This window comes from Arachis hypogaea, chromosome 9 (genome assembly GCF_003086295.3).
Source record: "Arachis hypogaea cultivar Tifrunner chromosome 9, arahy.Tifrunner.gnm2.J5K5, whole genome shotgun sequence".
NCBI lineage: Eukaryota > Viridiplantae > Streptophyta > Magnoliopsida > Fabales > Fabaceae > Arachis > Arachis hypogaea.
This window is the reverse complement of record NC_092044.1, coordinates 2,792,038-2,806,105: the sequence shown is the minus strand read 5'-3', so window position 1 is coordinate 2,806,105 and position 14,068 is coordinate 2,792,038. Positions and strand designations below refer to the sequence as shown.

At 35.2% G+C, this 14,068-nt stretch overlaps 2 protein-coding genes across 2 annotated transcripts; both read left to right on the top strand.

The window, feature by feature from the left end:
- The first annotated feature begins 338 nt into the window (after nucleotides 1-338).
- LOC112709907 (F-box/kelch-repeat protein At3g23880-like) lies at nucleotides 339-1,766 on the top strand. Its single transcript, XM_025761900.3, has one exon. The coding sequence runs from the start codon at nucleotides 436-438 to the stop codon at nucleotides 1,660-1,662; it is 1,227 nt and encodes a 408-aa protein (XP_025617685.1). The 5' UTR covers nucleotides 339-435; the 3' UTR covers nucleotides 1,663-1,766.
- A 10,130-nt stretch (nucleotides 1,767-11,896) lies between these two features.
- LOC112712781 (F-box/kelch-repeat protein At3g23880-like) lies at nucleotides 11,897-13,129 on the top strand. The gene has a single exon (XM_025765700.1). It carries the CDS (start codon nucleotides 11,897-11,899, stop codon nucleotides 13,127-13,129), a length of 1,233 nt encoding a protein of 410 aa, XP_025621485.1.
- The last annotated feature ends 939 nt before the right edge of the window (nucleotides 13,130-14,068 follow it).

Genomic DNA, 14,068 nt, shown 5'->3' with positions numbered 1-14,068 from the left:
TTTTTATTGTTTTAATATGTTTGACAAAATTTTAGTAATAAAATTTAAAACAGTAGATGAATTAAAAACTATAATTTTTAAAAAAACTAAAATTTACATCTTTTTTTTTTAAATTTTTTACTTTAAAATTTCTTTTAATATTATAAATAAATAAAAAATATTTTTATATAAATTATTCAAACATAAAATTACTCTATTTTATAAAAGGAATTTCATAAAAACTCGCTCAAGCAGTCAAGTCTTTTATGTTGCAAAAAAAAGAGTGGGATTAATTTTTGAATTTTGTTTGGTTATTTAACTCTTTTAGAAAGGCACACGTAGTCACGTGACCCACGGAAAGAGAAATAGGAAATGGAAATAGTCGGGTAAGTTCCAAGTTTGCGAAGCTAAATATTTTCGCCGTCGTGGCCGCCGCTAACCTCTCTTCAAGTTGTTATGGAGCAGCCACATGATTATTACGAGAGGGAGAGGAAGAGGAAGAGGAAGCCTTTAAGAGTCACCATAAATGCCCCGAAACGGCTGCTGTCTTCGACGGTAACGCAATCGCAGCCGCTGCCGTTTCTTCCGGATGAACTCATCAGAGAAATTTTGCTGAGGCTTCCAGCAAGGTCACTGCTTCGGTTACGGAGAGTGTGCAGTTCATGGAAATCCCTAATTTCCAGCTCCCAATTCGCCAAAGACCATCTTCAAAATTCAACCGCCGCGGATCCAAGTTTGAGTGGGCCACGAGTTGCTTATCATCATAGTTGCCACTACGGATTCGGAGATTTCTCCTTACGCTCCTTGATCGAGAACTCTTCCAAACCTACGGAAGTCGTTCTCTTCGAGGAGAGACGTAACTACATGGTTATTGGCTCTTGCAATGGATTGCTGTGCTTGCTGTTTGATGTTGGCTTCAACACCTGTGTCAGGTTGTGGAATCCCTGTACTGGATTATTGACAACCCTATCAGTGGAATGTGGAAATTTCTTATCGGTTCGCGGCTTCGGCTATGATCATGTGAATGACAAGTACAAGTTTGTTGTGATTGTAAAGCACACGGGGAAATATACAACTAGAATTTATACATTTTGTCGCAACCCTTCCAAGAGAGCCATTCAAGGTATCCCATTTAGCAGCATAAAGGGTGATGGTAAAGGGGTATTTGTTCCTGGCACCGCCACTCTTAATTGGATTCGTAGCCATGCCATCCTGGGTTGCTTGGTTTTTTCCCTTGACTTGGTGAAGGAGACTTTTAGTGAGTTTTCTCTGCCGCTCAATGATCCGGATGATAAAACCTTCGTCTTCCCACAGTTATGTGTGCTGAGGAACTGCCTTGCATATTGTTTTAATCATGAGAAAACTCATTGGTTCGTGTGGGTCATGAAGGAGTATGGAGTGCCTAAATCTTGGACTAAATTGGCCGTCATCCCCTGCCATCCGTGTCTATCCAATTATCATTTTCGTCCATTGTATATCTGGGGAAACAATATTCTTGTGGCGGTTGCATTAACTTCAAAGATAGTTCTGTTTAATTTGGATAATGGTAGCTTTGAATTTCCTGTATTGAAACCTACTCCTTCAATAGGATTGTACGTCTTTATTTATCACGAAAGCTTAGTTTCACCACCAGATCCTGACCTTCCAAGTAGCTCATCCCGAATTCAGTTAATGAAACCCTAACGGACAAGCTGTCTTCTGAATAATGGTTTGATTCTAGTCAACTCCTATGCCTTCTTTATGAGTTTTGACTTTTGAGAATTTATCCTTTCTTATTGCTTTTCTAATTCAGTGATTATTTATCTAGTTTTTTACAAAATTATACTTTCTGTTTTGATTATTGCCAATTTCATATTCACATGCCCAGGCTGGATTTGTAGGAATCACCATCATTTACTAGTGTTCCTTTGCACTTACAGTAAATTTATGCTTGTGATGAAGATCTGATCTTAGATTCAAACCTATTATTTTAGGGTAAAATTAAGGGGAGAGAATGTAATATGTAATTTAATGTGTACCATTTCCTTTTAATTTTTTGTCGTTGCCCGGAAGCAACGCGTTGTATGGCTCGAGTACGGTGTCAAAGCAAGAGCCGCTGCATCGGTGCCCGGATGTAGTGTTAAATGAGCAAGGGTTCTCGCGTTTTCGTGAACGGACGAGAGTAAATAAGCTAGTTCACAAAGTAAAAGGTAAATGTCAAAACGACAGAAGGTTGAGATTTGGGACATGGAACATAAGCACTCTAACAGGAAAGTCCATGGAGGTGGTAGACACCATGACAAGGAGGAAGATTAACATTATGTGCCTACAAGAAACGAAATGGGTTGGTGCAAAGACTAGGGAGTTGGATACTTCTGGTTTCAAACTTTGGTATACAGGAAAAGTGAAGAATAGGAATGAGGTTGGAATAATTGTGGATAAGCAGTGGAAGAAGGACGTAGTGGATGTTAAGAGGGTGGGAGATCGGATCATCTCTATCAAACTTGTGGTGGAGGGAGGTGTTTTTCATGTGATTAGCGCCTATGCACCGCAAGTGGGTTCAGACGAACAATACAAGATTAGGTTTTGGGAGGATCTAGAGAGTTTGGTTCAAGGCATACCTTTGGGAGACAAGATTTTCTTAGGAGGAGATTTAAATGGCCATGTTGGGAGAGAAGTGACTGGATATGGGAGTATTCACAGAGGCCATGGTTTCGGGGTAATCAATGCCGAGGGTAAAACTATTTTGGACTTTTCCTCAACCTTTGATCTTCTCATCGCAAATACATGTTTTAAAAAGAGAGACGAACATCTTATAACCTATAAGAGTGGCATGACAAGCTCTCAAATCGACTTCTTCTTGTTGAGGAGAATCGACCGAAAATTTTGCATTAACTGTAAAATTATTCCGGGAGAGAGTTTGACAACACAACATAGGGTGCTCGTCATGGATTTTCGCGTTGAGTAAAAGTTGAAGAAAAGACATCATACGAAGAACCCAAGGACGAGGTGGTGGCGGATGAAAGGTGAGGAACAAAAAGCTTCATAAGACGGGTAGGAGAAGAGGCAAAGTGGGATGGGAATGGAAGCGCGAAAGAGATGTGGAGGGAGATGGCAGAAGTTATTAGAAGAACAGCGAAAGAAAGTTTTGGTGAATCTAAAGGAATAGGACCAAGAGACAAGGAGTCCTGGTGGTGGAATGCGAGTATACAAGAAAAGATAAAGATAAAAAGGGAATGCTTTAAAGAGTGGTCTTTATGCCGCAATGCAGATAACTGGGAAAAATATAAGGCGGCTAAGAAAGAGACAAAAGTGGCTGTAAGTGAAGCAAGAACAAGAGCATATGAGAGTCTCTACCAGTCTTTGGGCACGAAAGAAGGAGAAAAAGGTATATATAGAATTACAAAGAGCCGGGAAAGAAGAACGAGAGATTTGGATCAGGTTAAGTGCATAAAGGATAAGGATGGAGAGGTGTTGGCTCAAGAGGAGAAGATTAATGAAAGGTGGAAGAGCTACTTCTACGAGTTATTTAATGAGGGACAGAAGACTCTTCCGAGCCTTGGTCGATTATGTACAAGGGAAGAAGATCAAAACTTTTACTACTATCGAAGGATTCGAGACTTCGAGGTAAAAGAAGCTCTAAAGCAGATGGAAAATGGCAGGGCAGTAGGACCTGATAATATCCCGATTGAGGTTTGGAAGGGTCTTGGAGAAAAAGGCATCAACTGGTTAACCAAGCTTTTTAATGAGATTTTAGGGTCAAAGAAGATGCCTGATGAGTGGAGAAAGAGCACCTTGGTACCTATCTACAAGAATAAGGGGGATATACAAAGTTGCGGAAACTATAGAGGGATTAAACTTATGAGTCATACTATGAAGTTATGGGAAAGGATGATAGAACGGAGGTTGAGAAAAGAGACACAAGTAACAGAGAACCAATTTGGATTTATGCCAGGCAGATCTACCACTGAAGCGATATACCTATTAAGAAGGATGATGGAGAGGTATCGTAGTAATAAAAGGGATCTACATATGGTGTTTATTAATTTGGAAAAAGCGTATGATAGGGTACCAAGGGAGGTCTTATGGAAGGTTTTAGAAAAGAGGAGAGTAAGGATCGCATATATTCGGGCAATTAAAGACATGTATGATGGGGCCACAACTAGTGTGAAGACTCAAGGTGGTGCGATAGAGGAATTTTCTATTGGTATAGGATTACACCAGGGATCATCCTTAAGTCCATACCTTTTCACATTAGTCTTGGAAGTACTCATAGAGCACATCCAAGAGCCTATGCCATGGTGCATGCTTTTTGCCGATGATATCGTCCTTATGGGAGAGTCAAGAGAAGACCTAAATAAGAAGTTTGAGTTATGGAGAGAAGCTACAGAAGTGTATGGTCTGCGCATAAGCCGTAGCAAGACGAAATATATGGAATGTAAGTTCAGTCTGAGAAGGGAAAACTCCAATATAGAGGTGAAGATTGGAGAAAACATCCTACGAAAAGTTAAAAGTTTTAAGTATATTGGGTACACCATACAGGATAATGGAGAAATTGAACATGATGTAAATCATAGGATCCAAGCAGGTTGGTCAAAATGGTGGAGTGCATCTGGTTTTATATGCGACAAAAAAGTGCCTTTAAAACTTAAAGGTAAATTCTATCGCACCGCTATAAGACCGGCTATGCTGTATGGTACGGAGTGTTGGGCGGCTAATGGGGAGCACGAACATAAGTTGAGTGTGGCAGAGATGAAGATGTTGAGATGGATGAGTGGTCATACGCGATTGGATAAAATAAGGAATGAAGATATAAGAGAGAGAGTTGGAGTAGCACCCATTGTGGAAAAGATGGTTGAATCGCGTCTCAGGTGGTTTGGACATGTGAGAAGAAGACCGATAGAACATTCAGTCAGGAGGGTGGATGAGATGGAAGATGGACAAAGGGCGAAAGGCAGAGGAAGACCTAAGAAGACCATCCATGAAGTGGTCAAACGAGATCTACATGTAAACGGTTTCTCTGTAATGGCGTCGTTTGATTCATGTAGCCGACCCCACTTAGTGGGACAAGGCTTTGTTTTTGTTGTTTGTTGAATACAAAACTGGATGCTTTACCAGTTGAACCAGATGAAATATGCTGATAAGTGGTGCATGAATGATGCATGCCATAGTATTGGCATCTTCAAATTATGGATTCATGGTCATAAATGATTCTTTTATGACTAAACAAAATCAAAATTAATACATTTTTATTTTTTATTTTTTATTTCTTGTGATAAATAAATGATTACCAGCTTTCAATGATCAACATACTAGGAACTAGGAAGTGGGCAAAATGATGTATTGATACATTTGTTTTCTCTCTTGATGGTCAAAGAAATAATATGAACTTCTGAGGTACCAACCTGGTGATATAAGTTATCTGTTCTTGCTGAGTATTAAAGAATTGGAGCTTAAAAAACAAATGGAAGAGTTGAAAGGAGATTTTAACAAACAAAACGATAAGCCATGTAACAAAGAAAAAGAGCTTTTATATTCTTAATTATCTAGATACCCCTTGTAGTTCTAGACCCTATTTTATGACCAACAGTCGCATTTGTCATGTTTTTTGCCAACTCTCACTTTTTTATATTAGTCCTCTAGCACTCCTCGGGAATAATTATTTAGAAACGTTCATCGACTAACAAACTTAACCAACTAGTCTTGTTAAAGAATAATATGAACTTCTAAGAAATTAACCTGATGACATAAGTTATTTATTATTCATGAATATTAAAGAGATATATTTTTTATGAATATATCACATAGTTGAATATTTAAAAGAAAAAAAAGAAAATTGGTAAGAATTTAAAGAGAGGCTTGTTAACTGCATCCAATGGTGAGGTGAGTGAGATTGATGTCACTGATATTGGAACTCTTGAAAGAAAGAAAGTGTTGCAAAGGTTGGTAGGTACTGCTGAAGAGGATAATGAGAAGTTTCTGTTGAAGCTGAGGGAAAGAATTGATAGTTAATATAATATCCATTGTTAAAGCTTGTCTTCTCTTTTATTTTCTTCAACAGTTTTAAATTGCAAAACGTTCCTTTGAATATTTTCTGCAGTTGGAATCCATATTCCAACAATTGAAGCCAGGTTTGAGCATCTAAATGTTGAGGCAGAAGCTCATGTTGGCAGCAGAGCCTTATCCACGTTTTTTAACTTCATTGTTAATATAGTTGAGGTAAACCACGTGTGATTTCTAAATCTCTCTTTCCTTTGATGCTTCAATCCAGATTGTTGTTGGTTTTAGTTTGTGTAAGATTTGTACTTATTCTGAAATTTTTAATCTTCCAAAGTTATTTAAATTATCTTCATATCCTTTCAAGCCAAAAGAAGCAAGTGACCATTCTTAAAGATACTAGTGGAATTGTAAGACCTTGTAGGTAAGAAGATAGGATTAGTTGAAATCCTGAAGCTCAAACTTTATTCATCTTCCTATTCACCACTACATTTTGTTTTCATTTTCGGGATGACATTGCTTTTAGGCCCTCCAAGTTCTGGAAAAACCACACTTCTTTTGGCTCTGGCAGGAAAGCTTGGTGACTTGGTCTGGATCTTAAGGTTAAAGTGCTTCTTTCATGTTTTTCTTCATGTATGCATCAATCAGATAATCTAACCAAACCATGATTATTGCTCACCTTAGATCCATTTTTGGCTGAAAAATATGTTGCAGTGGCGGAGTTACCTATAATGGCCATGAAATGAATGAGTTTGTACCTCAAAGAACTGCAATATACATTAGCCAGAATGATGTTCATATTGGAGAAATGACTGTGAGGGAAACCTTGGCTTTCTCAGCAAGGTGTCAAGGGGTTGGTTCAAGATTCGGTCAGTCGAATTTTACCTTAATGGCCAGGCCAAATATTTTCAAAATGCTGTATGGATATATATTGTTAATGTTTTTGGGGAAACTTAGACCATGGTCATTTTTATTATTACCTTAGATTTCATGTTGAAGCATATTTCTAGGGACCATGCCAAATATTTCGTTGGTATCCATAGCCATATTTAAGTCATCATTATATTGTACTCCGATCTGTCCATGATTATTTTTTATTTTTGAACAAGCTAAGCGTTCTTATCAAGATCAGATCCTAGGCAACTCCGATGGCTATTAGCTATGCACGCACTTCTTTATTTTGTGATCATTCAAGATATGATATGTTGAAAACCTCACTGATGATAATGACTTTGGTTATGATGTTGGATTAATAATTTACCTCACTGATAATCCATTCCCCTGTTATCTAGTTGTTTCTCCTTCTTGTCCATCAAACTGAAAGCACAAATTTCTCTCCTGAAAGAGCAGAAGGTTACTCTCTTTCTCTCTATATATATATTAAGATTTTCTTCTCTCTGTTTTTTATACAAACAATTTTTAACTAATGAAATTTCTTAGGATCCTCTATTCGTTTTATGCCTGATTCCGAATCAAAATAATTTGACTAACAAAGTAAGCAATAGTTCGTTTTCTAGCTAGGTTTATATTCCCAGGCTCCCTTCATTCTTTGTCTCAATGTTTCGACAATAATAATTAGAACTAGATATTTAGCATTAGAAGAGGGATATAGTTAATTTTTGACTTTACATTATTATTGAGGAACCTTCAACATGGGATAGTAGTAGTTAATTACTTTGATAGTAGTTGTTATTGTCTATTACTAATATATATATATATCAAAAGCTAATTAAAAAAGCAATGATGGCTGTGAAAGATTTGGAGAATATATTATTAAGATTTCATTCCTATGAAAATGTGTTGAGGTATCTGATTTGTTTGATAAACTGAATTTGGCAGATTACAAAAATTTAGGCTAGAGTGGTTATCCATGTTTGTCTATATTCTTAGCAAAGGGAGCCAGATTGAGTCAAGACCAACTTTGGAACAGGTAATAATTATTAGCATTTTAAGATTTGTCCTACTTGTTGATGAAAATTGTAAGGGAAAGTTAGGAAAGTTAGCAAAATTGTAAGGGAATATGAGTGAAATCTCTGAACCTTTTAAGAAGCTACAACTTGAAAGCCATTTAATAAGTTTGACATAACACTAAATGCTACTACTTGGACTTCAACTCAGAAAGAGCACATATAATGGTGAATTGGTGATTCTAACACTTTCTGAGTCCACTTTCTTTACTTTTACTACTATCTTTCATCCACTTTGTTCATTAGAAAAACTATCTCATTACTCTGCTGATACAGTTTAAAGTATAAACTCATTGATGTTATTAGTATGTGCTAAGTTATTGCCCAAGAGTGAGTTTATTTCAGGCTTTTGATAGTTCTTTGTGGTTGTAAATGACCTGAAATTGATATGTTAGAATTAATTAGTCTAGGTTATTTTTTATTTTTTGATGTCATTATTCAGATTCTTCTTGTTTGTTGGTGTTGTGATATTAATTTTGATTTTGTGGAACGGATTTGATACTGTTTTGAGTCTTTGATAATTGGTTACTAAGTTTTTGTAGAGGTTGAAGGTTATTAATTCAAGTTCTTTTGATACAAGAAAAAAGCAGGTTCATTTCTTTTCTTTTCTTTGCTTTATATGATCTTTGGTTGTTGCTTCGGTACCAAGGTTGTCTTGCCATGTAATGTACTCTCTTGCTGCTAATCTTCATTCCTTGAGTCATGGAAATTGATTAATTATTGCTGCTATATAGGCCATGTAATTGCAGTGCTATATAGGCCATGTAATTGCAGTGCCAGTGAGGGAGAACCATCAAGCAGTGCTGCACAGGCAAGCATTTCCTTTTGCTTTGTAACTTGGATCCTTGAGATTCTATTGTCCCTGGATACCTTTTTTGGGTGGCTGGAGCATAACCCTTTATTTATTGAATTGAACAGGCAATAGGCTTGATAGAGGCAGGGAAGGAATTGCAAGGACTTAAAGCTCTGGATCTAAATAAACCATTGCACCTGTTGGGAATAATACACCATTTCCCCTTGAGAAAATATCTTTCACAGAGAAATAAATAGGCACAATCACAACACAAGAATTTAATGTGGAAACTCCAAGTACGGGAGAAAAAACCACGGCCGTTGTCAAATGACAATCGGAGAATATCATTATGTGAAAATTGTTACAACACATAGAATATCACTATGTGAAAATTGTTACAACACATAGACTTCTTTCTCTCTAATACTGGCATCCCAGTACACCCACACTCTCAAAGCAAATATTTAACTACACCTCACAACACTCTCTAATCAAAAGGTATAGAGGAAAAGAAAAGTCAGATACAAGCTTTAAGTGTTTTCGACTGATGCAAAAAAATATGGAGAACTTAGCTTCATATTTATAGTCTATGCTACCCACTCCATTTGCTATCCTAAGTAATGTGGGACTAATTCAACCAAATTCTAAAAACACCTCACTTCGATGCTTATATCATTTAAGAGAGATGAAGCCCTGTTCAAATACTTGTAATCTGCCATTTGACTCTTGTATTTCTTGTGTAATTTAGCTTCCCGAAATTCTAAACTCGAATAGATTCATATTAGAGGCCTGCTACACATACAAGTCTTTTTGGCTTACAAGTCTTACAAGTCCAATAAAACACACGCATTACACTTAATTAACGCATTACACACTTCCACATTCAAGAGTAAATAAAACGCACGTTATTCAATAACTTCCTATTTCCAAAGCGCGTTACTCATCATGCATTATGAACGACTCTTCTTCTTCTTCCTCCATAAAAACAATTTTCTTGCCAAATTTGAAGATAATGGAACTTCAGAAATACACCAAAACGATTACAGAAATACACCTAAAGAATTACAGAAATACACCCAAACGGTTACAAGAATTCACCCAAACGATTATAGAAATACACCCAAAGGATTACAGAATTACACCAAAGGATTACAAAAATACACCCAAAGGATTTAAGAAATATACCCAAAATTCGTTGAAGTACACCTTATGTATATTTTAGAACTCTTTATCTTTCTTCTCCTCATCTTCTGTTGCTTCTTCTTCTTCAAAAACGATTTCAGAGCTTAATGTAAAAAAAATGGAAATCGAGAATAACGAAGAAATAAAACAGAGAGAAAAGCACGTAAATGAATAAGAAGAACAGAAAGAGGAAGAAGAACGTGCAGCAAGAAGAAGAAGAAAGAGAAAGAGAAGGCAAGAAACGAAAGAAAAGAAAAAGAAGAGGAAGAGGAAGAGGAAGAAGAACGTGCAAGAAGAAAAAGAAGGAGAAAGAGAAGGCAAGAAACGAAATAAAAGAAGAAGAAGAAGAGGAAGAGGAAGAAGAAGAAGAACGTAGATCTTGCATCGCGTTTTTAGGATTTATTCGTTAATTAACTTGTAAAGCATACAAGCCCTAATGACTTGTATGCAGAGCTTTTCTCTTAATATTAATACTGAATATTTTGATCATTAATAACACTAGTTTGTAATTTTGTAGAGATAGAATATAATAATAAATAATAATATTTTATTATAAAAAAATTTCAAAAGTAAAAATAATGCATTATCGGAGAAAAAATATTACAGAATGAAAGAATGAAAGAGTAATCGGTGAGTATGTTATGAAATACAGAAATAGTTAAAATAAAAAAAGAATAAGATTGTGTTTTTTAATAAATTAAAGTAATATTCACAATTATATAATTGATGGTGTATTAAATTATTAAATAATAAATTGCAAGCAAATATTAATAAATTATTATATTTGATATTAAAATAAAATATAAATAATAGATAAAAATGTTAGATTTAAAATAAAAATATTTAAGATGAAAGAAAGAAATGAAGAGAAATTTTTGATAAATTGATTCAAAAATGTTATAGTAAGAGTTATGCTTAAATTGATTCAAATAACGTATATTTAAATTAATTGAATTAAAATATATATTATTTAATTATAGTAAGAGTTATGCTTAAATGCTTATGCATGTTAAATTGCACTTTATTTTTTTTATAATAGCCTTATTAACTAAATATATGTATATATATATAAAATATATTTATTAGCCATTTATATGCATGTCAATGATTCAGCAGGGAAAACAATTAAAGAGCAACAAAAATGATGGCAAAAAATGCGCGGAGAAAAGATAATTAGTTAATTACTATAAGTACTAAGAACGTGGGTTGTGGAAAAAAAAAATAGCCACTAAATTTGATCTACTAAAAAGTTTAGGATTTATTTAAGCGAGTTTTTAAAAAAATATTTTTTAAGTTATTTTTTTATGAAAGATTTTTTATTAAAAAAAATTTATATTTAGATATCTCATATAAAAAAGTTTTTTATCTATTAATTATATTTAGATAAAATAATATAAAAATATTTTTGTTTATTTATTATGTATAAATTTTTTTATAATATTTTTTAAAAAAGATGTAAATTATAATTTTTTAAAAAGAATTTTTTTATTTTTTTAGATTTTTTTACTTTTATTATTAAGTGTTTGTTTGACCGTTATTTTTAAAAGATATATTTTTTAATATCTTTTTTAAAAGATCTTTTATAAAAAGTAAAAGAGATTTTTATTTAGATATTTCATATAAAAAGATTTTATTATTTATCAATTATGTTTGGATAAAATAAGATAAAAATATTTATTTATTTATTTATTATGTAAAAAATATCTTTAAAAAAAATATAAATTCACATAGAGCACAAACAACCAATTTTAAGATTTGATTCTTAAATAGATAGATTTTTGTTTCTTTTAAATACAGAGATTAAAGAGATAGTGAGATATATTAATTTGAATCTCTATTTTCAAAACTCAAGACGCAGGCGTTGGCGTTATATCGCGGGAAAGGAACCGGAAGAAATAAATAGCGCCGAGCTTTCGTGAGGCAACGTTTTTGCGCCATCGCCATTCGCCCCCAACTTCCGCCGAAATCCAAATAGCGTTAATCTCTCTTTCAAGTAGCTATGACGCAGCCTAGTGATTATGTGAAGAGGAATAGGAAGCGTTTGAGAGTCACCAGAAACCGCCTGAAACGGCTTCTGCCTTCAACGGTAACGCCATCGGAGCCGCTTTCAGTCCTTCCGGATGAACTCATCAGAGAAATATTGCTGAGGCTTCCGGCGAGGTCGCTGCTTAGGTTTCAAAGTGTGTGCAGTTCATGGAGAACCTTAATTTCCAGCTCCCAGTTCGCCAACGATCATGTTCGTTTAATCGCGGCTGATCCAAGTTTTAGCTATCCACGAGTTGTTTATCATGGTTGTTGGTTCTACAAATACAAAAAATTCGGAGATTTCTCGGTACGATCTTTGTTCGAGAACCCTTCCCAACCTACTGAAGTCGTTCGCTTCGCGGGAAAAAGTAGCCACGAAATTATTGGCTCTTGCAACGGATTGTTGTGCTTGCAAGACAATGTCATGGATAACTGTATCATGCTGTGGAATCCCTGTATTGGATTGACATCCCAACCGCTGGAAATTCGGGGTTCCATAGGAGTTTGCGGCTTCGGATATGATCATGTAAATGACGAGTACAAGTTTGTTGCGGTTGTAGAACAGATACATAAACAGGAACTGCTTAAATTTGAAACCAGAATTTATACATTTTGTCCAAACCCTTCGAGGAGAATCATTCAAGATACCACCTTTAAATGGATAATTGGTGATGGTAAAGGGGTATTTGTGCCTGGCACCGCCACTCTTAATTGGATTCATTGGCATGGCTTGGTTCTTTCCCTTGACTTGGTGAAGGAGACTTGTAGTGAGTTTTCTCTGCCCCTCAACCTCAAGGCTCCGGAAAATAAATCCTTCATCTTCCCACACTTATGTGTGCTGAAGAACTGTCTTGCATTTTGTTGCAGCCATGAGAAAACTCATTGGTCTGTGTGGCTGCTGAAGGAATATGGAATGCCTCAATCTTGGACTAGATTAGCCACCATCCACTGTCACTCACTGCTTACTGGTGCTGAGTTACACCCGTTATATATCTGGGGAAATACTCTTCTTATGGCGGTGGCATCAACTTCAAAGATAGTTATGTATAACTTGGATGATGGCGGCTTAGAATTTCCTCTACTGAAACCTACTCCTTCAAATGTCTCAATGGGATTGTGGTTCTATATTTATCATGAAAGCTTAGTTTCACCATCATATCGTTGCCTTCGAAGTAGCTCATCCCAAATCTGGTTTATGAAACCTTAGTGTACAATCTGTCTTCTAAATGCTTTGATTCTTGTCAACTAATTCTTGTGACTATGCTTTCTGTTATTTCAAATTCAAATGCCCAGGCTAGATTTGTAGGAATATAATGTACAAGTATCCCTTTGCACTTATTGTATAATTTATGCTTGGGATGAAATTATGATCTTAGATGCAAGTCATGCAACCAATTATCCCATTATTTAATGCAAGTCATGCTTTTATTCTTTTGGCATTTCATCTGATGCATATGTTCAGTTTAGATTGCCAATTAAAATCGAAGTATATCCAAACTCAGAATTGAGAAATTTGATGTCAGCTGCTGACCTTTTTCTTTCTTAATGTTAATTGGAATCTCTTTTTCTTCCTGTCTTCCCCTCTCCTTTTTCTTTTTTGGTGTTTTGATTCGGTTGTACAGAGCATATAGGATAATAGGAACCAAGACTGCTGGACAAATCAGGAGCCATGCAGAGAAAATCTTCACAAAGGGTAATGGCTACCTTCTCATTCGATCATATGTTAGGAATATTTATCTTTCCTTCTAACTTGCTGATGATTTATTTAGTGGTTTGGTACATCACTTTGTATACTTTAATCAATATAATCCACCTCCAATGGCATCAAATAATTTTGTATCTAAACTAATGCTTTGGAACTTAGAAGGATCTCACATGAAAGTTAAGTAAATCTGATAAATTGACCATTTGTAGAAAAATTCAGAGCAAAAGTGGTTTTTTATGTTCCATGTTTTGTTGAGAAAGTTGTGAGCACCTTTTAAAGTCTTTGATTCAATAAATCATTTTCAAAAAGTGGATGTGAGGTTGGGGACTTGAGGTAGATTATGTTAAGTTTTATAGACGTGCTTCAAGGATTATGCATTGAAACCTAGAGCTGTCTCAAAATAAATTTTAAAAAAATTCCATGGAAAATTAGTCTTTGTAA